We start from the raw sequence: 27,098 nt of genomic DNA, 5'->3' as shown, positions 1-27,098 counted from the left end.
GGGAAAGTACACCACTTATATTCTAATAAACATAACTAAGACTACAATCGAAAGCAACCATCACATGTTAAGTACTTACTTGTGGAGGTAAACTCAGACTGCGAATGTTACATTATATTTAACTATTTATTTACTTATCAGTTTCATCTTAAAATGCCATCATCAAATGACAATTTGATTTATTGAGTCCGGTGGGGTGGTTCTGAAGAGTATTACGATATATGATGACATTCTTGCAAGCCGAAATCGATAACAGGTCCAATGAATACTTACGAACACTCACAGTTTCTGCTTTCATGCAAGGGTTTTAAACTCTTTTTACCAAACAGCAACGGAAGCATCTGTTAATTTATGAGTTTATACTCTGATATTTTATCGGAATGAGAGTGACATCGGACTAGCCATAGCATTTTATTGTGAGAATAATTTGAAAAATTTGTAATGACGTAACATACTACAAGACACTGTGATTGGTTGCACTTGCATGTTACTTAAACACTTAGTTACTGAGCCTGTAGAAAGAGGTAAGATACTTTTGAGACATCTGACAACGATGTAGCTGTGACATGCGACATAAAAAATTTTTCCCAAGACGGGACGGACTTATAAAAGTAGAGAATGAAGGTACCAATCTGGAAAATTGTTTTTTCGCAAGTGGACAAGATGCAACAGGATATTACTAAATAAATAGGATTCATAAGGAGCCTTAAGGTATTCCTCGTCGCCCATTTCTTTTTGATGTAACTCGATATATAGAACCATAAATTAATGTTTACCGAAACATATTTTTAATAAATTGCACTGCTGTTTATTACATTCGTAAAAAAGTAATTTATTAAACGTAAAATTTTTAGTGTTAATAAAAATATAGTTGAATGGTAACTTCGAAATTATGAATCATAATACAAAGCATTGTTGCAAGTAGAAACTACAACGTAGAGCACAATACCATTTTTTAATTGTTTTGAGAAATGTTGACACTATGATGTTGTTACTATTTTATGCAACTGTTGTGTACAGGTATTTCATTTTAGCACTGTTGCAAGTAATTACTTCATGTAATTATGTCACGTACGGACAAGTCATAGCTCGTTTCTTCTCAACAGGTTACTACTGCAGGCCATTGCTATGACGGCTAGCGACCTCTCAGCTAGTGCGAAGCCGTGGGATCTACAAGTGGAGACTGTTAAAGTCATTTTCGAGGAGTTTTATGAGCAGGTATCGTTCGCAGATAGCTATATTCGTAATTGCTTTTCCGCTTCATGCATGTAATGCGAATTTATGTTTGACAGAAGAAACTGTTATGTCTCAGTACGAAAGGGGGCAAATACAAAAAGTGCGCAGAATTTTGACTACGAACTAGTGTAGTTTAGCGTCAGAAAAGGTTTTGAATAGCGTGTATGAAAAATAAAGCTGACGTGTGAATTTTTATTTCCTTTGCGTTTCCAAATGATTATTTTCACTTACTATGGTCCATCGCACTTCAGCACAAAGCACAAGTACCAATAGAATTGTATTACAAATCCAACAGATATGTTCAAGCTTATTGAGTTGTTTCTACGTTCATAGCCGTCTGCTGCATAGGTCGTATTTAAGTGCTCAACGATAGCGGTATTACCATAGGACTCGTGGATAGTGTACTCAAGTGGTCCAGTTAACTGCACTAAAATTACTATAAAGCCTCGGTCATTTTAGCTGAAATGAATGTCACGTATATTCCTTGTTGTGCACAAAGAAGCTACAGACTAAGTAAAATATAGTCTTTACCAGTCTAACAAAGTCTTTCTGTGCCAGAGAACCAGTCTTCATTTTTGAACGCTGAAAGTAAACATGCCTTTTAAGACACTGAATGACAATTCTCTGTAATTGAGCGATTCGTCTTCATTGTTTCACTGAATTTTACCGTAATATTTCATGAAGAAGATATCAATTATTTTTAGTCACTATCGTGTCCATTCTTCTCCCGTTACTTCTCCAAAAACCTATCCCATCGTGTCACGTATCTAATACCACATCTTTGTTTGGTAATCACAGTTAAATTTGGTAGTAATGCAGAGGTATTTAGTTTCTTTGAGCTTCTCGCTTATACTAGTGTAGTTCTACATGTCTTTTCCCTATTCGCCACTGCAATTTTATTTACTAACAATAGGACACTTAGTATCCCTCTATTCCACACGCCCTAATTTTGATCTCGGGTATTTCCGCAAATTTTCTTTCTGTTTTTCATCATATTGTTCTGCTAAACACTTTACAAACAGTAAAAGCCAAACTGATTATTCGACAGTTCTCGCGGTTATCCACTCGTCGTTTCTTTGGTACTATGGCGACAATACTTTTCTCTTTCATGACAACTCTTCTCTTTCATGAATGTTGGCAGCATGTTCAAATGCGTAACACTGTTTATCTAAAACTGTTTTTAGTTACTCCAGGGATATTTCATAGCCCTGCTAACTTGTCTTAGTCCAAATTATTCAGTTTCTTGTCAGGCATTGAATCAGAATTACTCAATTTTTGTCCTGCTATGAACGCAGTGTTGCATTTCTCCTATAGTTAACATCCAGCGTATTCTTTTCCTTGAATGACTGGTCTTCTCAGTCGTACTTACATGTGCTACACTCCCTTCATTTGTCTGTCCCTCTTCCTCAATTATCATCTTCACAGAGGTTTAGTATGGTAACACGTTTTTACTTTCCACTTTACTGAAATTACTTTTATATATTACTGTATCACTGTTGAGTACAGACTCGTCTTCTTCATTTCCTTTATATGAAACTGCAGTTCTTTCTAACTAAGTTTCTTTGCAATGCGCTTTCATTTCATTTCTAGGCGAGCTATAAAGATGTCTTCTCACCAAATCCGTTCACCTCTCGGCTGTGCATTCTTCTGGCTACTCAGCGATACTACACGAATTATTATTTGCCTGCCCCTGACTTTCCTGTACGTATGGCGATGTCTCTGGCCATAAATATTTCCTTTCTTATTCCATTATGGTATTCTGATAAACTCCTACAGTGAATTTCCGTTTACCTCAGAAGTGAACCGTAGAGTTTCCACATAGTGTGCCACGTTTCTTGGAACTCTCATTTATTCTCTGCACAGAGCTGGTTCTACTGCAGTAAGTAAAGATTTCGTGTCTCAAGAAGAGCAAGAAGTTAGCCACACATTAAACGACATTAAAACGTAAATTTTGAGAATACCAAAAAAATTTAGGTGTGAGAGGTGAATAAAAATATCTGAAGCGGAAATTGTGACTTATTGAATAAGATCCGACTACGCAGATGTTCAGGCTCTTATAAGAATAAGAGACATCTTCTTGAGAAGATAATGAAAATAGTTGACAGTGCAGAAATGCGCGAATGAGTGAACTGAGCTGCTGGACATTCACTCAACCCGCTCAACCAGATAATTTAATAACGGATGCTATCAGATAAACTCTTTCATTTATCAGAGCTTTAGTTAATCCATAAAAATAAGTCACAAAAGCTGATAAACAAAGGAAAAATGAACAGGGTACTAGTGTTAATGTTTTAATATTGTATTGCTTATAACGCTTTGCACTTTGAGCTATTATATTTGTTTATCTTTGTGTTCACAGTTTTATATCAGTTAATTTAAATTACTACAATTGATGAATGTTAACTGCTTGGATACGTTCTCCGGACAAGAAAATGTAGTCAACTGTGCCCTAAAAACGTCTACCACCAGTGATAACAACAGCTGAGATTCATTCTAGCGTGGCCTGAGCGTGGTTCCGGATACAAAAACTTCAAAAACTTCGTCAGTTCCGACAGATAGCGTCGATGCTGTATCTGAAGTTTTTTGTTTTTGCAAGAGGTTCCCGAGGATTTTAAACGAGAGTCAAACCGCGGCATTTTTTAAAAATAGAACAACGGAACAAAGGAAACTTACAGTTCAACCACCCACGGACTAAGATGTTATTAAAGAAGGAATACTAATTGAGGTTACAAGGAATATCGGACGTGTGCTTTTCAAATTACGCGTCTTGGCATTCACCTCTTACATTTTGGTAAACCACGGAAAACTTAAACTTAGATGGCCGAACGAGGATTTGATTTTCGATACGTCGAAATGAGAGCCACGTACTATAAGCACTGCTCCCTGCTGCTCGATGGTACTTTGTAATTATGCCCAAGCAGCCCCAATTTTAGTTGAAGGAGAGTGGTGGTAGTGCTACCGGTCTGATGAGGTAACGTCAAAATGTGAATATCATTCAAGTCTACGAAGCTACTCAAAACCATCTGTCAACTGTAAGTCCTATTTTCAAATATTTGAAACTTGCGAAGAAGCCTTATTTACATAGGCGCAGGAAAACGATTCATCTGATCTGATAACACTTTTTAAGTGTCATGGTTCTCTATTGATGTATATTTGCGGACTAAAGCCGGATAACTTTACATACAAAAGTGAGTAAGCAGAGGAGCAGAGGAGTAGTTCCCTTTGGATATTCCTCGGGCCAAGAGAGGACGAGTATCGTCATCCTGAATCATTTTTGTACCGCTAAAACATACTAATGACCTAGTCCACGGTAATAGTCCTTCGGCTGCGTTTGTGAAGTGAATACCTTGTTCGCCGATTTGTCTGCCAACGCGGTTGAACCCGTAGAATAATGCGTATCAGTGCATCAGCGAAATCCACCAGTGCAGTGAATGCTGCCACTCCCGTCTCGTCCGCCTCGAGAGAATGCCACATGGTTAATATAAGACACGTTCCGCGTTGTTCCTGCTCCTTGGATGTTCTGAACTGCTGAGCAGAATTTGCCAGCTCTCCTCATCCCATAGCATGCCTTCATTTTCTTGTCCGGCGAGCTTACTCCTTTGTTTATTGTTTCTGAATCTCGCGTGTATAACGAGGAAATATATACAAGGGCTGTTCGGAAAGTAAGTTTCTATCGGGCAAGAAATGGAAACTACAGTAAAACTCCAATGAAGCTTTATACAGATGTGTTGGTCAGTGTCTCTAGTACGCCCGTCCATCGCGTCAAGTAGCTCTTTGCAGTTCTGAACGCAGTGACCATGTAAAACATTCTAGAACATAGTGTCTTCCGCTAAGTATGAGGACCTGGTGAGAGATTTCGCCTGATGTCATGCAGCCCACATAACATTACTGTCATGCGTTTCCTTCGTCATGAAAATTCTCAGCCGCACTCTTCAGGGGCAATGAATATGCTCCTGCAGCGTTTTCGACGGGAAGTGTTTGATCACCTATAATACAGCCCTAATTGTCTCCCCCCCCCCCCCCCCCCGAGTTCAATCTCTGCTGAAACGAAGAGCTGGCTATGAAGATAACATTTTGGCACGGAGACAACGAGCTGTAGACCAGCACAGGAAGTTGACGGAAAGCACATGCGTCTGCCCTCTGCTACAGCAAATGTCTAAGTCGGTGCGGCAACTATGTAGAGAAGTACCTTGGAGGTGTAGCTGACTACTTCAAATAAAATGTTTATGTTATTGACAGTGGTTTCCATTTCTCGACCGATCGGACCTTACTTTCTGCACAGTCTTCGTAGTATGATAAACCTGAGGAGTCTCGATAAAAATGCTGACATCAACGTCTCTACTGATTTGCCTTGACGCAACAGGACATAGATTTTTTTAAGTTTTGTACTGTTTTGGAAATAGTCTTTCGGGGTACTTTCAAGACACAAGTTTTCACGATATGATAGCTTATGGAGAGATAAATGTCACTGTTTGCATTGAGACGCCTCTAGTACATTACCTGCATGCGCGGCCGCATCAGCTAATGGCAGTAGACGAGAGAAACTGTTATGGAGAAGACTGCGCTAAGTGAAGTGGTGAAGAGGCTTGGAAATGGATGTTGCTTGTAGGGTGACGCAGAAAGAGCGGCCGGAAGGACGCCGATCCCGATGATGGACCGCCGGCAGCCGGACCAGCAAGCCGCCTCACAGGTGGGAGGCCAGGCTCTCCTCTCTGTTTCTGAGTGTGTGTGTGTGTGTGTGTGTGTGTCTGTGTGTGTGTGTGTGGCAGCTGAGCGCTCTCCAGCTGCCGTCTGCCCGGCTACACGCGGTGCGCTTCACCCCTGCAGTCCACATCTTCCATCTTATGTCTCGTTACTCCACACCTGTAGTGACTTTTAGCTGTGCAATAAGGTGGTTAAAATGCCTCGAGCTGACTGAGACACATTGTGTTTGACGTAAAGAAAATTTGCCCTTTGTTCCACGTAGGCCCCATTTAGGTCAATGCTCTAGGTCCGACCTTCTTCCAGTGAGCAAACTGCATCCTTGAAATACCCTCTCAGATAGCCGAGCACGTTAACGCGCCGCTTCCGTGACTCGGGGACGCTGGTCTGTTCCGGACTGAATCCGTGTAGCGGATAAGTGCCTACGCACTTTCGTGGCAGTTGTAGATTGCGTTAAAGGTTCTTGGGTACGGCAGGTATCTGGTGATTCTTGCAGTGTCTTCCTATGTGACGTTTCGGCCTTCTTACTGCGCACAGTGTGCTGCCCGTTCCTGGAAGAAGACTGCAGCAAGAAGGCCGAAACATCGGCAAGAATGACGCGGTAGTACGAAAAATCTACATCTGTACATATATACTCGACAACCACAGCACATTCTGGAGGATACGGTGTACAAATTTTTTTGTTTTACTTTCCTATTCCATTCGCATATTGAGCGAAGGAGAAATGACACTCTGCTGTGTACGCGCCATAATCCTTTTTTATCGTATTGTCATAATCCCTACGCGAGATGTACGACGGTTGTAGGGTTGTCTTCGAATATAGTTTCTCTAAATTGACATTACAGGGTTTCACGAGAACTCCATCGCTTTTCTTCCAAAGATTCTCTTTTAACTTCCCCAATAAAATGTATGCCTTCGTTTATAAGACAAATATCACACCGCCGACCAATCGAAAACTGATCTGGATTAGAAAGAAAAATTCTATTTAAACATATTTTTCTTTTTACCAATAGGAATAAATTACCAGGGTAATCCCAAAAATAAGGTCTCCTATTTTTTCATACGTACATTGACCTGTTTACTTCTACAATGATTTACATCAGTTTACAGCTTGAACATTTAGCTATTTTTCGGCATAATCACCATTTCTGTCGATGCATTTTTGTAGACACTGTGGCAGTTTTCGTACGTCCATGTCATAGCAGCTCGCCGCCATGCTGTTCAGAAAGTTATGAACCTGTTCTTTCACCTCGTCGTCGGAGTTGAATCGCTTTCCGGCCAAATATTCTTTTAACAGAGGGAACAGGTGATAGATAGTCAATGGGCGCCAAGTGGGTGATTATGTTCCACTGAAACTGTTGCAGGAGAGCAACGGTTTTCCGAGCGATGTGTGGGCGAGCGTTGTCATGGAGAATGTGTACGCACTTGCTCAACAGTCCTCTTCTCCGGCTCTGAATTGCCCGTTTGAGTTTTTTCAGAGTGTCACAGTACCTGTCAGCGTTAATTGGGGTCCCAGCGATTCAATTAGGACGAAGAGGTGAAAGAAGAGGTTCATAGCTTTTTGAACAGCATGGCGGCGAGCTGGTATGACATGGGCATACAAAAACTGCCACAGCGTTTACAAAAATGCATCTTCAGAAATGGTGATTATGTCGAAAAATAGCTAAATGTTCAAGCTGTAAACTGATGTAAACCATTGTAGAAATAAACAGGTCTATGTATTTATAAAAAAATAGGAGACCCTTCTTTTGGGATTACCCTCGTACTACTTCTCCCAGAAATGTTCCTTATAAATCAATTAAATTTGGTTTTATTTGTATATGGGCTAACTGCCTTACCGCAGTGATAACACCGGTCCCCGTCAGATCACTGACGTTAAGCCCTGTCGGGCTTGGCTAACACTTGGACTGGTGACCGTCCGGTCTGCCGAGCGCTGTTGGCGAGCGGTGTGCACTCAGCCCTAGCGAGGCAAATTGAGGAGCTACTTGTCTGCGAGGTAGCGGCTCGGGTCACGAAAACTGAGAACGGCCGGGAGAGCGGCGCGCTGACCCCCTGCCATCCATATCCACATTCAGCAAAGCCTATAGGTTGAGGGTGACACGGCGGTATGTCAGTATCGTCAGGCCTTCCAAGACCTGTTCGGACGGAGTTTAGTTTCAGTTTAGTTCAGGATTTGTATATGGCTGAGTAGGTCTGCCACAGTAATGCAGTTGTGGATACGTTGGTCGTGTCGTTCAATCTATCTCGTTTTACTTCTGTTAAATGCTATAGTCAGTTAAATCTGTAATAATGAAGTGTGCACGCCTTTAATTTGTCGTTGAACGTTCGCTTCCCCTTATTTCAAATGCATTTCAAGCCACAAAAACTTCCCAGATTGCAACAGCAATCTTCTTATAAATTTTGTGAAGGCATTATTGCTCTTCAGAATTAGTAGCCGGGCAGATGGTACACTGGACAACGCGCACCAGCTACTTTCTGTAATTGGATGAGCCAGTCGTATTTCAGGCAATTTTCTTGAGCACTAGAACTCTTATGGAGAACACTTGGTATTAATCTTTTCATCGACATTTTATTTGAGAATTCTGGAGCTTAAGATAATTGTTTGAAGTTCTAATTACCGTTCACCATGAAAAACTTTTTCCTTCTTTTTCTATGTAGCTCTCCAGAAGCTTACTACATCACAACAGTAACATTTCTTGTCAGCGTGTCAGCTATTTTTTCTTTCCTTCTTTTTTTACGTTCGAGATTTGTGAAACCAGTCAGTAAGAAAGACTCGCAAAATCTGGACATTCAGATGATACTCTGACAGAAGTGCTTACCTGAGTGAAAGAGCTGAAGCTACCACGAGCTGCTAATTGCTGCCTAAGCACCCGATATCCAGTTACGTTGCTCTCATGTGCAGTATACAAATTTTTCAGGGCGATGCTGAGAAGTTGGCGGGCCAAATGCCCGCCCCTCTCATGGATCGCGACAAGAAATGTGACCTTGCAGAAATTCAGGTGACAATAAGAAACACATCTCAAATTAATATTTTCAATTGGGACGTTTTATAGATGGGATGTTAATTTAGTTACATTTAGTAGCTTTGCTAGTCTCTCAAAATATCCTGCACTAATAAACACCCAGCACCATAACAGTCAATGTTTTATGAGAGCATAACACATGCTTAGAGCACCCGCTTTGTCTTAAAAAAGAAATATATTCTCTTTGGTAACTTGCAGAAAATAATAAATGAAATTTTGCCCCCATAGATTATTACGTATACCATGACTCTCCATACTAACATACTGAGTTCTTTTAAGTTCTGGAAAATTCCTGAAACTTTTCTTATGCGAGGGGCGTTCAGTAAGTAAAGCAAGGCATTTTTTTCTGAAAGCATGTTAGTTTTATTTATGATTCCAATATACGATATTATTCGCTGCTCTTTTCACCACAAAATCATAATTTTCAAGATTATCTCCATTCAACACGGCGACGTCACGCCACATTACTGAGACGGCCTGTATCCCCGCATTCTACTGGATGACGTCGAAGCCAACGTCTTGCTGCATCAATAACCTCCCCATCATCCACGTACTGCTTCTCGTGGCGTGCAACCTTCATTGGGCCAAACAAATGGACATCTGGAGGTGCGAGATATAGGCTTTATGGTGGATAAGGAAGAACAGTCCATTGAAGTTTTGTAAGCTCCCCTATGGTGCGCTAACTTGTGTGACGTCTGCGTCGCCACAGAGAAGAAGAAACTTTGCATTTTTGTGGCGACGAACAGCTCAAGTCGTTTCTTCTATTGCCTGACGGTAGTACAATACACTGCAGAGTTCATCGTTGCACCATGAGGGAGGATATCAAACAGAATAGCCCCTTCAGACTTCCAGAACACCTTCAGCATGACTTTATCGGACGAAGGTACGGCTTTGAACTTTATTTTCGGATGAGAGGTAGTGTAGTGCCACTCCAGTTCGAAGTGATGAACCTGTGTTTCACCGCCTGTGACGATGTTCCACAAAACGTTGGCACGATCATCCCCGTAACGTGCAAGCAATTCCGTACAGATGGGCCTTCGTTGCTCTTTATGATCTTCTGCTAGGTAGCGAGGAACCTAGCGGACACATACCTTTGAGCTCCCTAACTGGTGGGCGAGTGTGTCAATACTACCAACAGAGACGTACATTTTACCAGCAAGGTGTTTCATTGTGATCCGTCGATCACCTTGAATGAGAGTGTCCACACTTCCCAACATTGTAGTAGCCACAGCAATATGCGGTCGGCCGGTACGCGGGGGTCGGACAAGTTTGCCGAACCTTATTGCAATGATGACAGACACCTCGTCGTGGTTTTGTCCACTGCATGGTCCCCGTAGAAATTCTGCAAGTGCCAATGAATATCTGTGTGTTCTGGTTTTCGTCAAAAGAAACTCAATGACAGGTCTCTTCTTAGAACACAACTTCGTTACAGAGAAATTGTAGGGGCTGAAGCGGAAATATTCCACGATTTCTCAAAACAAATTTCGCATCTTTTCCAACCGGAAGTGGGCGAGAAAAAAAGTGTTGCATTACTTACTGAACGCCTGTCATAGTTCCATGTAAGTTTAGTTGTAAGTATGTAGCAAATTTAAATGTACATAATGATTTCTTCCATTAATTCATTTCAATAGATGAGGATTGCTTTACAAACAGAAAATGTCATGTTTTCTGATTCTTTACAGTTTCAGTCAGTGATAAAGTTCTTAAAGCATTTGTTTTCCTGTGTTACTGCATTCTGGAAATCTTGTCTGAAGGAAAGATATTACATACGTACCATTCCGCTCACTGTATGTGCTTCATACCAGACTAATGAGTGTGGTAGTTTCTCTGTTTGTAAATACATAACCTGTTATCAGTAGCGCGATGATTGCCCTCGAAGTGATACTGTAAGGTAGATCTTTAGTCGTATGATACTACTAGAAAAATCTCTGTGGATGTGGATAGGCCAGAACGATTTTGGAAACCACAAAACAACTACCGTTAATGCTAGGGAATTATTGGATACATTTCAGTGATACAAATTGCTTAAGAAAAGCAAGTGAGCTTAAACAGCAAAAAATATATTTTATGCTATGGATAAGGTATTACTCCTGTCTGATACAATTAGTGTATTTAAAATCACTCAAAGAGTCTGTTTTGTGTTTCCACTCTAGTGGGCATTAAAACTGCAACACTAGGAAGACTGAAATAAAGATATTTTTCGTATTGCGCATATAAAGAATAGGAGAAATAATAAGTGATTAAATTAGTACGTAATTTGAGACATATAGGATACGAAATTTAGTACACGGAGCTGCAACGTCTGGCTGCAGAAACGGCTCTAATCCAATTGGTCATCGAGTCGAACAGATAATGAATGACAGATACGAGTATATCATTCCATGTTGCCTCAACTCTCCGTCAGAGTTCATCAGTCGTACTGGTTGGTGAGTAGTGGCATATCTGCCTCTCAGAAACTCATGATAAGATGTTTCCGATGTGTGACTGACCTGAAGTAAGTGCTGATGGCCAACAGGTGAAGACCTTCTGTACCCAATCAGTACAGGAAAGCACGAGCAACATGTAATCTTAGGATCTTAGATTGTGTTACTGGGAGATATCAAGAGACCTCAACCGCAACATGTTAGAAATACAAATCCGCTCTCCAAATTATCGTATTTGCGAACCAGAGGTGATCGTGTTGTGTACGCAATCGCAAACCACACCATCATGCCATGTGCTGGGATAGAAGTGCTTCACGGACAGATCCATCGTAATGCTGTACGCAGAACCGTGACTCATCTTATTTGAAGACGTAGTGCTACTCCTGTGTCAATGCTGTCATTGGGCGCACCACTATCAGCACATCCCTCTGTCTTCGTGTGAAGGGTGTCCAGAATCTAAACCCTAGATGTTAACAGGAAGGCTTAAAAAAGATAAAACCAGTAAAACTGCTCAATTAAAAATTGGATTGTGGAAAGTTTCGTATTTGAGTTGAGTTGGCAAAGATTGCAATAACACTATGCTACGAGAAGAAATAATGCGTTAAAGAAAATGCAGGATAAAATAAACACACATGCCAATAATTTCTAAAAAATGTAAAACATGATACATCCTTAACGACCTGAATTGATTTACATAACACAAAAGAAGTCTTTTATGATAATAGAAAGCTCGGACATGCTTGTGAAATGCAAACCCAATTTTTTACATGTACTGTTCAAAATTTACGTGAATGACGACGGATTTTTTTATGCTTAGGATGATTGCAAAGCTCACACGAATGTAACTAAAGATCATTTAAACAAAACTGAATTTTTAATATACCTCGCCTTTAAATCAGATTGAAAAGTATGAAATAATATTTCTTAACCCCATACAGATTCCTACCCCATTCAGATAGTCCTCAAAATTTGTGATTGTGAATTTTTAATAGTTATGAAAATTCTTGTAAGACCCAAACACGTGGTGCGCATGCAATATATAATAGCAATGAAGTGAACAATTCATTTATAAATTTCGTATTGTGCGTACTCCACATCTTTCGTTTTAAATCTGACAAGCATTCTTGTAGCTATTAAAAATTTACAAACTCAAATTTTTAGGACTAACTTATGTGGTTAGGAATCTGTATGGCCTAGGAGAAAATATTTTATTATTTTTAGTCCGATTTAAAACGTGGTATATTGAAAATTCATTTTTATTTAAATAATTATTTTCTTTATTTTAGTCTCTTGTGTGTGAAATTTTTCAACCGATTTCAAGAATTTTGGTGAAACTACAGCAGAGACGCGTGATTCATTCCATATTTATTTCAGTTTCTCTTCACCTGACTGAACCAATATATTGCTTCTTCCTATGTATATCTCGCGAAAAGACAGTGAAACTAAAGACTGCAGATATTCGAGTTCACTCAACAATCGTTCTTCCTGCAAATCATTCGCAACTGCGATAGGGCAAGGGGGAAATGGCAGTGGTACACAAAGTAACCTCACCCACACACCATACAAGAAAGTGAATTGTTATTGCTCTGTCATCCAGTCCTGAGCTACCGAGCAGACAGACAAGAAAGCGATCTAAATTAAAACGTGATAAGAAACGATTCCTAGCTCGGATTGTGCGGAAGTGTTCCTAGAACCTGTCACCAAAGCTTTGCAATGTTCTATTTGAGGCAGACCACATAAGTGGTTTAGATAACAGTTAAGTAAAATTAAATGATGTAATTAATAGCTTAATGAATTATTCACTAGGAGTTATCAGCACTGTTTAGAAATTAGAAGTATTTGAATTATACCCACACCTGTGTTTTTTGGTAATATTGGTTACAAAATTAATGAAATAAGAATTAACTGAAATTTTGCTCCTATTTCAGCGACTCCATAAAAAGAAATGAAAAGGGAAAAGCAGACAGAGTACTCAATATCATTTAATACTAACGTTAAGTATTAATAATGACTCATATCATTAGTGTGACTCAAGTTTCATGAATTTTGTTAGCTACTGGGATACCATAAAAATTGCCACATTCGTGATACTTATAAATTGCTTAATTTATGACCTTGAGAAGAAATATGTCTTTTTCAGTTTAGCACTTCAAGAACTTCACAGTTTGAAACTTATGAACCACCTGGAAATTTTAATAAAATGAAATGTTCATTGCGTTCAAAGCGTTGCATATATTATACATGACTATCAACGTTGTTAAATTGTAAGAATCTCAGGAAACGCAGCAACACAGATTTTTGTGTTTCACGAATTTTATTTCCCACGCTGGGGACCGACTGGCGTTGCAGCGCTCTATTTCAGCGAATTTCCTGCGTGCTTCAGCAGCTACGACTAGCCGCTACTTGCAGCCTGCAAGGTGAGCTCCACGCCTACACTTTTGTGGCTGTTAGGTAAAATAATCGACAGTAGTCAACCTCCGGTCCACTTATGGCACCTCATTTGTCGATTTTCACCAACACACGTGTAGCTACCGTGGAGCTGTCATCAGAACAGAGGAGAACCAGAAAATCAAATTACTAAACGTCACACCGTTTTGGCCGGATCACTAGACAGTTCCAGTCGTCACCCTACTGAGCGAATCAGCCAAACTAGTTGCTACGAAGAATTATTTAAAAGGATTAGGTGCAGCATTAATAACAGACTGCAAAAATTCCAATGAGGGAAAAGGCGACATTTAAGATGGTGTCCTCACTTCATATTCACAAGAAACTGGAGGCAGTGGTCCTGCTCCTTGTAGACACAGTAGCACTTAAAGGACACAATTCTCTTAACTTCACAGCTGTTGGTATTCTGTAGGAGTGTTGTAGAAATGAATGTTAGGGATATTTAGCATGTAGAAGCAAGGCGCGACTGAGGTGTAGAAAATTAAGCCAGCGGTGTCCTTGTGAGCCGGCCGCTGTGGCCGAGCGGTTCTAGGCGCTTCAGTCCGGGACCGCGCTGCTGCTACGGTCGCAGGTTCGAATCCTGCCTCAGGCATGGATGTGCGTGATGTCCATAGGTTAGTTAGGTTTAAGTAGTTCTAAGTCTAGGGGACTGATGACCTCAGATGTTAAGTCCAATAGTGCTTAGAGCCATTTGAACCATTTGTCGTTGTGAGAAGACGTTTGAACTTTGTCCGATCACGTCCTACACTACAGCTCACCACATGGGTGGCCTGTATATTCAACAACTGCCCATCGTTCCCGTATTGTTTCAGAATGCTATGAGAAACATTGAACGTTTAGTTATACATGTCCGTATTGATCACATAAATTGTACAATTCGAAATTACCTGTTTCGGACATTGTCATCTTCAGATCTGTTACAAATAGACAAACAGTGTTGTAACCAACTAAGTTCAATTAACTAAAGCGAAATCCACAACAGGCCTAGTTATACATAAGAAAAGTAAAACTATTAACATGATTAACAGTGATTCATACCAGCCATACATAACATAAAAGTATTGTAAGTATCTATGTCAAAATCTATAATCTACTTACATACATTGATCAGCCAGAACATTATGTCCACGTACCTAATAGACGATATATCCATCTGTGGCACAAATAACAGCGGCGATGCGTCGTGGCATGGAAGCAATGAGGCCTTGGTAGGTCGCTGGAGGGAGTTTGCACCACATCTGCACCCGCAAGTCTCCCAATTCACGTAAATTCCAGGGAGAGTGGCGATGAGCTCTGACGCCACGTTCAATCGCATCCCAGATGTGTCCGATCGTGTTCAGATCTGGCGAGCTGGGGGCCCAACACGTGAATCAGAACTCGGCACTGTGCTCCTCGAACCACTCCATCACACTTCTGGCCTTGTGACAAGGCGCATTATTTTGCTGAAAGCTACTGCCGTCGGAAACATGATCGCTATGAAGGGGTGTACGTAGTCTGCAACAAGTGTACGTTACTCCTTGGCGGTCATGATGCCTTGCTCGAGTGCCACTGGACGCATGGATGCCCACGTAAATGTTCCATACACTATAATGGAGCTACGCCAGTTTGTCTCCGTCTCGCAGTACAGGTGTGAAGGAGCTGTTCTCCTGGAAGACGACGTTTATTCGCCCTCCCATTGGCACGATGAAGCAGGTCCGGGGTTCATCAGACAATGCAACGATCTACCACTGTCTCTACATTCAGTGCCGATGGTCACGAGCACAGTTCAGTCGTAGTTGCTGATGTCGTGGTATTAATGTTGCCAAATGCATGGATCGTCGGCCGAAGAGGTCTATCGTTAGGAATGTTTGCTGCACTGCGTGTTTAGACACACTTGTACTCTGCCCAGCATTAAAACCTGATGTTAGTTTCGCCACAGTTCGACACCCGTACTGTTTTACCAGTCTGCCCAGCTTACAACGTCCGACATCTGTAATGAGGGGTGGCCGCCCAATCCCATGACGTCTGGATGTGGTTTCACCTTGGTTTCGCCACGTGCTGAAGACACTCACCATAGTGATCCTCGAACACCCGACAAGTCACGCAGTTTGCGCAACGCTCTTGCCGAGCCTCCTGGCCATCACAGTCTGTCCTCGGTCTAACTCAGACAGATCCTTGCCTTCGCCATTCTATGCACGGACAGCACACTCACTGATACTACATGCACTGTACGTGTGTCTGACTAGCAGTCATTCTTCGCCAGGTGATGCTGCTATCAGCTGGACGTGTTTATGTAGATAGTAGGTCTGTGGTCATGATATTCTGGCTGATCGGTGCAGTAAGTGCTGATGATTACCTGTATAAGTACAGCACTTATACAAATAACCGTGGCCAGTTGAGGGCACTAATGCTAGGGTATATGGATACCCACTAACCTATACTCAATATTTAAAATGCAGTATGCGTCACTAGCCTTGCAAAGTAAATAACGCATAATTGTCCAAAAGTCAGAAGAAGGTCTAAAAGTAACGTTACAACTATAAAGTGAAACATACTTTAAGCCTTCCATTGATGAACATTCGACGAATATGAGTTTGCTTGTGTGAGTCTCCTTGTCAGCAGGCCCCGGTCATACTAGCCATCGAGTGAAATCCACTCGGCTTACACTCCGATAAAACTACGATCTTGTATTGAACACGTCCTGAATGCATTCTGTGTTTCGTGGAGTTCATGTAACAACGCATCTCGTACCTATTTGCTGTTGTAACATAGGCGATTAACCTCCTGGGACTTTTAGTTATAGGGCGACAATTAGACAGACTTTGAGTTTCAAAGTAGTACGGATTGGTGGTGGAATTTAATAAGTTTCAGTATCTTAGAGACAAAATTAAACGTGGAATCAGGAGAGTATTAGTAAAGCAAAATGAACAAAGAATTGAGATTTCTGATCCTTTTATTGTACAGCAATAACAACAGCGACAGTGGATGTTGTATGAGATGTCATCATATTGAATAGTCTGGTAACTGACAGGGTGAGAAGTTATGAGCAAAGTTGAGACCCAGTTATTCGTCTCATAACTGCACCGAAGCCTACATCAGCCACCACTGTTGTCGTTTACACGTCCACATCAAAATAATATGGTGAAGAAATAAGAGTAACAGATGAAGAAATAGAGGTAAAATGTAAAGAGAATTTAATGCTCTTAGTGACTAGAACGTCACAGTAGGGAAGAAAGCAGGAAGCAGAATGCCTGGAGAATATGAGATTAGTTAAAACTAGAGCATAGTGCTGACGGGTTGACACAGACGCTGAGAAAGAAAGGAAGATTCATAGATTGAGGTTAAATGTCTTATCGACAGTGAGGTCATTATAGACGGAGCACAAGCTCCTATTGGGAATGGAAATGAGCCGAGTTCTTTTGAAAGCAACTACCGCATAATTTGTCTTAAGTGATTTACAGAAGGCCGTGCGGTTAAAGGCGCTGTAGTCTGGAACCGCAAGACCGCTACGGTCGCAGGTTCGAATCCTGCCTCGGGCATGGATGTTTGTGATGTCCTTAGGTTAGTTAGGTTTAAGTAGTTCTAAGTTCTAGGGGACTAATGACCTCAGCAGTTGAGTCCCATAGTGCTCAGAGCCATTTGAACCATTTTTTTTTTTTTTGATTTAGAGAAACACTGAGGTACGTATATGTGGGAGACCAGACGGGGAGCACAACTTCCTTCGAAGAAAATGGCTCAGTAGTGTAACGAACTTAAACCATAACCTGCTGTGTTACCTAGTTCTGTCACGAACTGAGCCATAGGTGAATTAAACGGTTCTCAGAGACCCGCTTTACTTAATTTTGACTGTGAATTTCGATTATTTGAACTCATAAGGTCCCAGTTTTACTTCAAAGCTTAACGAAAGTAACCGCGTCAGAGTTTGGCAACAAACAATAAAAGAACGTGAAACACGAAAACTCCCGAAAATAAATTCGTAAGTAATTTAGAAAATGGTTATAATTTGTTCAGTTGTAACTGTAAGAGCCAAGTAAACTCGCACTTGGTCATCAGTATGTTGTAATATGATGTCTCACTGAATGTAAACACTTTTTACGTAGTTGACAACTGTCAAAATCAAACTTGCGGCCGGTACCGCGACTTGCACCGATAGGGATTAAGCAGCTCATCTGTGATTGGTGGGTGCTCAGAATTTAGTGCCGGACTCCATAACATACGTGAGATACAACACCAATGCGTAAATGCGCCCAATAAAAACAGAACACACCTGCGTGAAAACACACCCCTCCAAAGAACACCAAAAAAAAGACAAGGGCAATAACAGCTACAATAAAATAAAGGAGAAAGATAGAGACAAAAAAAGCAATAATTTGCAGAATGGTCAACAATGACTGTAATACATTTTATTAAACTTGCATTTATTTTAAAGAAAGCAAGTATGAAGAAAAGTTTGCCACAAGAGTAAAGGAAATTATATTTAAAACAACACGAAATTCTCAGAGTGTTTACAGGGGAAACCGCTAGACATTGCAGCTTATCTTTTTGTAGCCAATGCGTCGTGATATCAGCAGCGGCTTGTCGGTGCTGGCGGCATAATGAACATAACTTCATCAGTCATAAAACTACCACGGATGCTTCCTATTGATTGGTACTGGCTCATGCAGACGCCAATATTATCCTCCGTTGCAATCCTTTAACCGCAGACCCGTAGGTCGTAGTTGTTGCTGTATAAAATCCCAGTTCGTATGTGTGCGATTACGACACGTTCCTTACACGCACTATACCTTTATGAACGGCCTTTACACTGTTTTATAACAGTATAAAATGTACGTTTACTCGCTGATAGCGAATTTACAGTCCGTCCACTTCTAGCAATCACGATCGCGAAATCACAGTTCTGACGAAAATAGTGCCATAAGTCATAGGCAGTTTTCAAGCCATCACGGCGCCTGTTAACGCTTTAACGTGTGTGGCAGTTCATTAAGTTGCAAACAAGATAGTAACTCGAAAACACATTAGTTTGTGCAGTTCGGTTAGCTGCAAGCAGTTCAATCACAGTCTATTCGCGCAAGCATGTTCACTGCTGTGTATAGCACTCCCCGAAACTCACAGTATCCACACAGTCTAACAAAGAGGTTGATTTTAGTCTAAGCCGTGACCAAAGAATAAGGACGCGGTCATGCATTTTCGCGTATTTCCGTCTGTCACGACTACACAACACAATCGTGAGTCACGACGCAGCACTTTGTTCGATTGCAACTACGGATATCGCTCTCTAATCACATTTCTTACGATAGTGTTGCGTACCACTTTCGATTTCACACAGCGTACTTCACGAGAGCATTACAAAGAAATCGAAACATGCATTGACACTTCTGCACACTCAGTTAAAAGAAGATTCATGTAGCGATACAAATAAAGCAAAAAGTGGTAACATTTCACATTACAGAACATAATAAAAAAAACTCTAAACGATCAAAGACTAACGGACAGAAAAGTAACACAAAAAATCTATCCATCGTGTTTAGCTATACCTTCACAAGCCTTGCTCCTAACTGTCTGAATGTGAGTCCTGTGTTTCACCACCTCAGCACCTCGCTCAGTATCCTTCAAAACACCGTACCCGTATTCAGACGATACTGTTCAAAGTCCCACCTGGTCATTCAGTTTTGGTTTTCCGTGCTTTCCTCTGTCAGGAGGGCGTCGGGAAACTTTATTACGAAATGACATGGGTTCGTCCAACGTGAGTTTTTTCCCCCTTATACAGTGACTTCGTTGTCGATGGCACGTTAAACCCTAACATTTCCTTCTTCATTGCTTCCTTTCGTATTTCTTCCTTTCTGCTTTTAGAATTCTACAATGGATGCTATAGGGTTGTCGTACAAATCAAAAGAAAATAATGCATATATGGGAAAGGCCGCGATACATGAAGTGATTTTGACTGGGCTCACTGGGGATGGATAAAGATTCAAAATTCAAATACTGGACTGCATAGTGCATCCAGCTAGGGTCAGATACTTAGATCATAAACTGGCAGTGATGAACAAATGCTTCAATTCGAGAAAAATCCGATATAAAGAGGAAAATTAAAATTTATGACAGAATATTATGAATTTAAAAACGTTGTGAAACAATAATAAATAGCTTAAGTAAAAGTGGCAAGTGTATTTCAGTAGAAGATGTGAGTGGACTGGATTAATGGATGAAACAAGTTAGGTAGTAAAGGGATAAAAGGCTTAACAGCGCTGTATAACTCGGGAGAAACTGCAGCTTATTGGTTCAAAATAAAATGTGAGGTTGCTAAGATCAGGAAAGTAAGGCAGAAGTACAATTTTTAATCGAATAAAGGGAAATGTAAGCAGTTTAAATCAAAATAAATGCAGAAGAATTTCATAAATAGATGATCATAAAAAAAATCAATGCATGGTACTGCAAAATTTAATGTTACTTCGAAGAAAGTGCTTAATCCCCAAGATGCCGGTGGGAAACTTCCAAGACGGGGATGACCGCAGCAAGATGGATGGAATACATCGAAGCCCTTTGCAAAAGAGAACTCTCCCAGAGCATAACAGAAGGAGGATGTTAATGAAGAGAATACATGTTCTGGACTAGAGATTGACAGAGCAGTGGACCATCTGAGCCGGAACGAGTCAGCGGGAGTTATGATGTAGTCTCAGAGCAACCAAAATCTATTGGAGTTACATAAAAAAATAGCTAATCGAGATGGTGAAAAAAATCAATGAAACGGTAGAGGTGTCACTGGACTTCTAGAAAGGCATTATCACATTAATGAAGAAAAGAGGAGCAGTACATCTAAATAAAAAATCGGACAACAGTGTGGAATTTCATGATTGCAAGTCGCTGACCAGCATTTCATGCAGAAGAACAGACAGAGAAATCGAAGAGCTACTCACAAAGATCAATTTCGTTTCAGTAAAATAAAATGTACTAGAGAAACTACTCCGACATATGTGGCTGATTACTGAAAGAAGTAACAACAATATTCAGGATGCGTTATTGCCATTTGAGGACCTAGAGATAGGTTTCGACAAAGTAGAATGTAATATGATATTAACAATTCTGAGACTAGTGAAACTAATGTACGTAGACGGATGTGCAATCTACAAAAACAAAGCAGGAGCAATAGAAATGGGAGACTGAGGAAACAAGTTCCTGATAAGAGTGATATGAGGAAGCGCTACAGCTTCCATAACTGGTAAGTTTATGTCGACGAAATAATTAATATAATGACAGAATACTTTGGAAGAAGAATAGAACTGCAAGAACGACAGAAACCAATGCTAAATTTTTCATACGATATAGTGCTTTTGCCAGAGACAGAGGAAAAAAAAGAGGTAGAGAGAAACTACACTTAGAACCATGCAGACTGCGCCAGATCGCCATCTTGGGCTGCACATGACGCAGATTGCGCTAAGATCACTCAACCTCTTTATAGTTTTGTGACAAGTTGTTGCAGTTTTGGGGCATCTTTTCACAATTCTTGATGAAACATGTAGATGTGTGGTGTGAAGTTTTATGTAGTCTAAACTGTGCAGTAGACAAATTGTTCAATTTCCCGCCGTATTCGTCCATGATGGGGATACTCAGAGTCCAAACTTCGCCCAGAATATTTCAGAGTAGCCTTCATAACATGCTCCTCATACTCCTTATGACCTTGAAACACTCTAAGTTCGACGATTGTCGGAGCTGTTTTATTACCGTCGACCAAATTTGAATGTCCTACAATCCAGCAGGGATCCTCAAGATGACTTGCTTGGTCATTTCACAGCATATTTCCTGACAGCTGTTATTAAAATCTGCACAAGCGCCCTTTCTGGGGGAATCACACAGTCATTCATCAGAAAATGAATTTGAAATCCTGTGGAAGCTGTAAGCTTGCTAATAGAAGTCTCACTATCCCGCCAGTCGATTACAAGAGTGTTTCACATATAGTTCACGTTTTTAGATTCCTCAACTGTCTCCATTTATAAATTCGCTGGCAACGTAGAGTGTCTGGTGCATAACATAAACTGTATGTATGCGAGGAATCACCAAAAAATTACTTAAAAATATCATGCTAGCCTGGACAGTAGATCACGTCCTGTTTATAGGAAGGATAATTGCAGTTTGTTTCGTCAACTCCGATATCAAATTTCCATCACACCAAGGAATACCTACAGCAAAAATCAGCGTTAGTTAAAGAATAATACTGACCTTTGCCAAAAAGTGTGTCGTTGTTGTTGTAGAGATAGTTCGGAATCTCTGGTATGAATTTGCTACTGCAGCTACGCTAGTGTCCAAAATTTAAGCAACAAACTGCTACTTCCCCATACTGTGTCTAATTCATCATATAATCATACAAACTGTCAACTGATGTCCGTACCATCGTTTTAAGCACAGATGATGGAATTCCGGTCAACGGACAACCACGCGAACGATGACGTCAGGGCACTTATGAAACGTGGTAGTTTTTGCCGTGTAGTCCCACATCAACAGGCGCTGTGTACACAGTCAGAAATGGTGCATTATGTCACAGAGAAGACGCCTACCAGACTCTCTGTGGCGAAGGGCCTTAGGAACAATGGAAGCAAGACAGTCGCAAACTGATGTGGTCCAATGGCTTAATGTGAATGGTTCTGTTGTTTCTCGGATGTGGCGACGTTTCCTAGAGACTGAAACTGTATCCTGAAGGCCAGAGCAGGGCTGAGAACGTGTGACATCAGAAAGAGAAGATCGTTATTTGGCTGCAAGGACACATCGGTACAGCCTTAGTACTGCATGGCTACTGCCTTCTGACCTCACAGAATCCACTGGACGTTTTATAAGGTGTACAGAAGGCTTCGATAGAGTCGTCTTTATTGTCGGATAACTGCTGTATGAGTATCTCTGACGCGTCTTCACAGAAGGGAACGTCTAGAGTGGAGTCTTTAACATGTCACCTGGTTCGTCGAACGGTGGGCCAATGCTCTTTTCACAGAAGAAGTCCCAGTTTCGTCTGGAGAGTGATTCTTGACGGATTCGCATCTGGAGGGAACATGGAGCACGATCTCGGGACCCAAATATTGTGGAAAGAGGCCGATACCGAGATGGATTCCTAATGGTGTGGGCAGGGATTATGTTGTCTACTCGAACACCTCTTCATAAAATTGTACAGGTGAATCGACAAGATTTAGCTGCTGTCAGGTAACGTGACGAGATCTTGGGGCCTCATATGTGGTTGTTGGGAGGTGCAGTGGGTTCAGACTTCCTATTGATAGACGATAATGCTCGACCTCATAGCGCACATGTAGTTGATGTTTTCTTGGACGCAGGACGTGACCTGCTCGCTCTCCCGATTTGAATGCAATAGAGGACGTCTGGGATGCACTAGGGAGGCGGGCTTCATCACGTCGGCACCCACCAACCGCTCTCCAACACTGGCGAGCAGATCAGAAGGAAGAATGGGCGTTATTGCCTCAACATGACATTGATGACATAATTCACAGCATGCCCCGTCGTTGCCAGGCTGTATTGTTGTCAGAGGTGGTCACACCCCATACTGAGCACATTAATCAGTTGGCAGAATGTGTGTACAAATCCACTAAGTTGAAAAACACGCAAAATATTTTTGTCTACCATAAGGGGTATGTTTCAGTTGTTTATGTTCTGTATTTTTTACATTGTTTCTACTCTATCACCTGTTTACACTGTTTTGTGGCAAAAAAACGCAACCTTGCAAAATTTCCGTTTGGTGCTCTAACTTTGTAGTGTAGTTGAGCATATGTTTGAATCTATAATATGAGTGTACTGCTGCTACCATACTGAATTCACCATGGGACCTACTTTATGAATCTATGAAGTGAATATACTACTAAGCGTATGTTCCTGCACAAATACCCTTATAAGCGACTGTGGTATAAGACTCAATTGTGCTACAGTGTTTTGAGCAGCACTCAGACGATATCTTAGCCTTCAAATTCGCCTCATCAGAATACATTTTGGAGTTAACTGAACGTTAGCTCTAAACCTGCAACTTACGGAAGTTGTGTGTAAACATACAATGTCAGATACGTCCGGAAACCTGAAAGAATCAATTGTAGCATGTGCGATCCATCGACGGTCCTAAACATCCATGTAGTGTGCAGTGTAACAGGTTAATACAATGGCTTCGATTTTTTGCATACAAATGGATATATTTTCACTGACTGTGAATGTAATTCCTACAGATTATTATTCTTACGATGTCATTTCACAGTAGTTCCTAGCAGAAACGTGAAGAAAACTCGGAATTGGTGGTAAATAATTGTAACCACAGTTTTCAGAACCTTTATACCGCCTAGTGCGAACGTTTTTATCTTGAGTTAAACTGCCTATTCCCTGGCATGTAGCTCCGTCTATATTGTGAGGGGGATGTCAGGTGGCTGTACAGCAGTTAAAAGCATGTGTTCTGCAGAGCAATGCACTTGTGCTCTGATAATTTTACTTTAAAGCCGCTGTAGACTTGGTTCGTCTGCCTGCTCGATCTGCCGGCAGCCATAAGCCTATATGTGGAGTTTAGTACAAGTCGCAATACAAGCTCCTTGCTATCATAAGCTTTCGCAGCCTTAGTCAGAAAGAAACTACCGCTCAAACGTACTTGTTGAATAAAATGACCCTTCACAATGGTATCAAGAAAGAACTGTGCTCTTGCAACATATAGTGAACTCGACATTGGCGATAAACTGTTGTACTCAGAACATCTAAAACCTTTATACTGCGTAATGTTAGCATTTTTATGTGGAGTAGCATTACGTGTTTCCCACCACATAGCTTCATCTATGGTTCGCGGAAAACGTCAGGTGGCTATGCGGCACTTGAAGGTTTGTATCTTGTAAGCTAGTCCAGCACTGCTCTGTTGATTTTGCTTTAACATATGGTCCTAAGCACTGTTGGATGGCGTTAAATCATCAGCATGTTCAAATTGTGAGAGACAGATTCGGGTGAGATATTATTCTGTTCTGTTCGTGATATTAGTACATTATCAGTAGCATACTGACAAGTCCAAACCTCAAACGCTGCTGTCCTGCCCACGTCTATTACTGCGAAGGAGTTCTCTCTCACAGCATTTATCAGCGAGATGCGTATTGATAATAGTCGTTTTTTGTAAGTACAACCAATAACAAACTGCGACAAATGACAAGATGGTAGCGCACCATAGGCATTGGTTAAATTCAAAAGCATGTTTCAAATACATGAACCAGGTAAAGTATCATTCTCACGACTTCCAGAGAATTGAAAGGTATATCACCAGTTTAATACGTAAATATAATATATTTGAGAGATGGAGTACCGCTAAACACGTGTAGTTGCATGAATCATATCAAACCGTAAGGATTAAGATCATGTAAACCTTTCTCACGTACTGTGGAATAATTCTTTGACTTTGTGAAACACAGTAGAAGTGCATGGAAGACTTAGAGTACTTAAAATAGTTCTCGGGATATGTCACGTACTGTAAAGGAAGAGGATACAAAATACGGTAGTTTTATCAATTCTAGAGATGCATGACATCAGATGTGGAACTAAATCAGAGACATCTCGCTAGAACCATAACATTTATGACAGGGCAGACGAAAGTATAACGGTATAGACCAGGTATGATGCGAAATTCGTTTATTTCTGTGCAGATTTCATTTTCGGTACAATACTCGTTCATTTCAGCACAAAAACGACTTGACAATTGAATGATTTAGTCTGTACGCTATACTGCATAAATCAAACCTTGCTAGTAGATGCAATTATCACACACCATCGATCGGTCACGGTCACGAAAACCTTCCGCAAACTGGCTTGCAGAGGCACGCGGTGGTGGTGCGGTAGCTGGCTATTGGCTGTGGCGCTTGTCTGGCCCCGGGGGCCATCGCCCTGTGGAGTGAGACAGGCGGCAGCTGCCCATCTATTAATCAACCACAATATTATTGCACCTGGGAGTGAGAGCGCTTCCGTCTGTTTATCGTGCGCTAGCGCCTAATAGGGGTCGATAATATCTTCACAATTGACCGTAAAGCATTGACAGTGCGATTTTCTTTCCTTAGGCATCACTAGAGTTGTAAGACTACCGTAGAGTGCCGTAAGTTAGCGTAGACTGCCGTAGTTTCCCTAGTAGCTTTGCTCAGCAAAAACATAACCGCGTTACCTGAACGTTAGGTGTGTTGCATACCTATTGGGCGTTACCTCATTTCGATCGTCTTGTTCGCATATGTGATCCGTCTCTTACTATGTTCCCCTAGAAACCGGCAAGGGTGAACCTTTTAGAAACTGATTGAGGATATACAAAGGTTGGATGATTAAAGGGACCACACTACTAGGTCATCAGTCTATATAAAGGGTCGCGTAACTTACAGAATACTTTTGTTCTATATAGTTATCCCCCTGTCTATTACTTAAAAATATAGTCTTTATAGCAGAATTGAAACTGTCAATGCTGAATTCTGGTTTTATTCGAAAACCGTTGATTTGTAATGTGGAACAGAGGGATGTTTACTACAAATAAATAAGAAAAAAATACAGATTTATCATAAAGCGCTAGAAAATGTGGCTTCCTAAAAAAAGAGCTAAAATAATAAAGAAACACATCAAACATCTGTAAATGTAGGCTTCCGCGGCTGTTGTCACTGTCAATAAAATTCTTCTGGGGTTGAGGCCGCATTGTCAACTATAAAATTCCGACGTTTCGGCGACTGTTGCAAGGCGCATTCCTCAGGGTATATTGCTAACTGCAGTCAGCAATAAGCTCTGAGAAAGATGCCTGGCAACAGCTCCGAATCGTCGAAATTCTATAATTGACAATGCGGCCTCAAACCCAGAAAAAAATCATTGACCATATCAAACATTGTTTCAATGCTTCGTCAAGCTTACGTAAAACTTGTTTCTCTTGTTCATAAACAACTTTCGCACGTCCCAATAATAGCAGGAACGTCTTACCTTTGATCGTGATGAAGAACGTTCTATTGAGTACAAAATAACAACAATAATAATATAGATTGTTTTATGTTTTTTCAATTAAAATGTACTTGCGTCAGAAGTAATTGCTTAGGTTACATAAAAGCACAGAAGTTACGCGAGCAGCTAATTTTTGTTACCTATAAAATGCAATTGATATTTTTAAGGACATAAAATGCTCGATAGGCTAATTCTGAACAATATCCGGTTCTAATTATTAGCAAAACAAACAAGCGAAAAACAAACAGAAGTCGTCGGCTCACAGTCTCTCTTTCACATGTTCATTTATGTTTCTTTCCCTATCAATGCTACCATTATCATCGGTAATCCT

General features: G+C 40.9%; 1 protein-coding gene across 1 annotated transcript in view; it reads left to right on the top strand.

The window, feature by feature from the left end:
- LOC124594174 (probable 3',5'-cyclic phosphodiesterase pde-5) overlaps positions 1 to 27,098 on the top strand; it is a 277,725-nt gene that overhangs the window by 198,762 nt on the left and 51,865 nt on the right. Inside the window, exons 13-15 of the mRNA XM_047132534.1 lie at positions 1,107 to 1,218; positions 5,846 to 5,926; positions 8,856 to 8,936. Coding sequence (XP_046988490.1) covers positions 1,107 to 1,218; positions 5,846 to 5,926; positions 8,856 to 8,936 — 274 coding nt within the window. The remainder of the gene's footprint in view (positions 1 to 1,106; positions 1,219 to 5,845; positions 5,927 to 8,855; positions 8,937 to 27,098) is intronic.

This window comes from Schistocerca americana, chromosome 1, assembly GCF_021461395.2.
Source record: "Schistocerca americana isolate TAMUIC-IGC-003095 chromosome 1, iqSchAmer2.1, whole genome shotgun sequence".
Classification (NCBI taxonomy): domain Eukaryota; kingdom Metazoa; phylum Arthropoda; class Insecta; order Orthoptera; family Acrididae; genus Schistocerca; species Schistocerca americana.
This window is presented reverse-complemented; position numbering and strand designations above follow the sequence as displayed.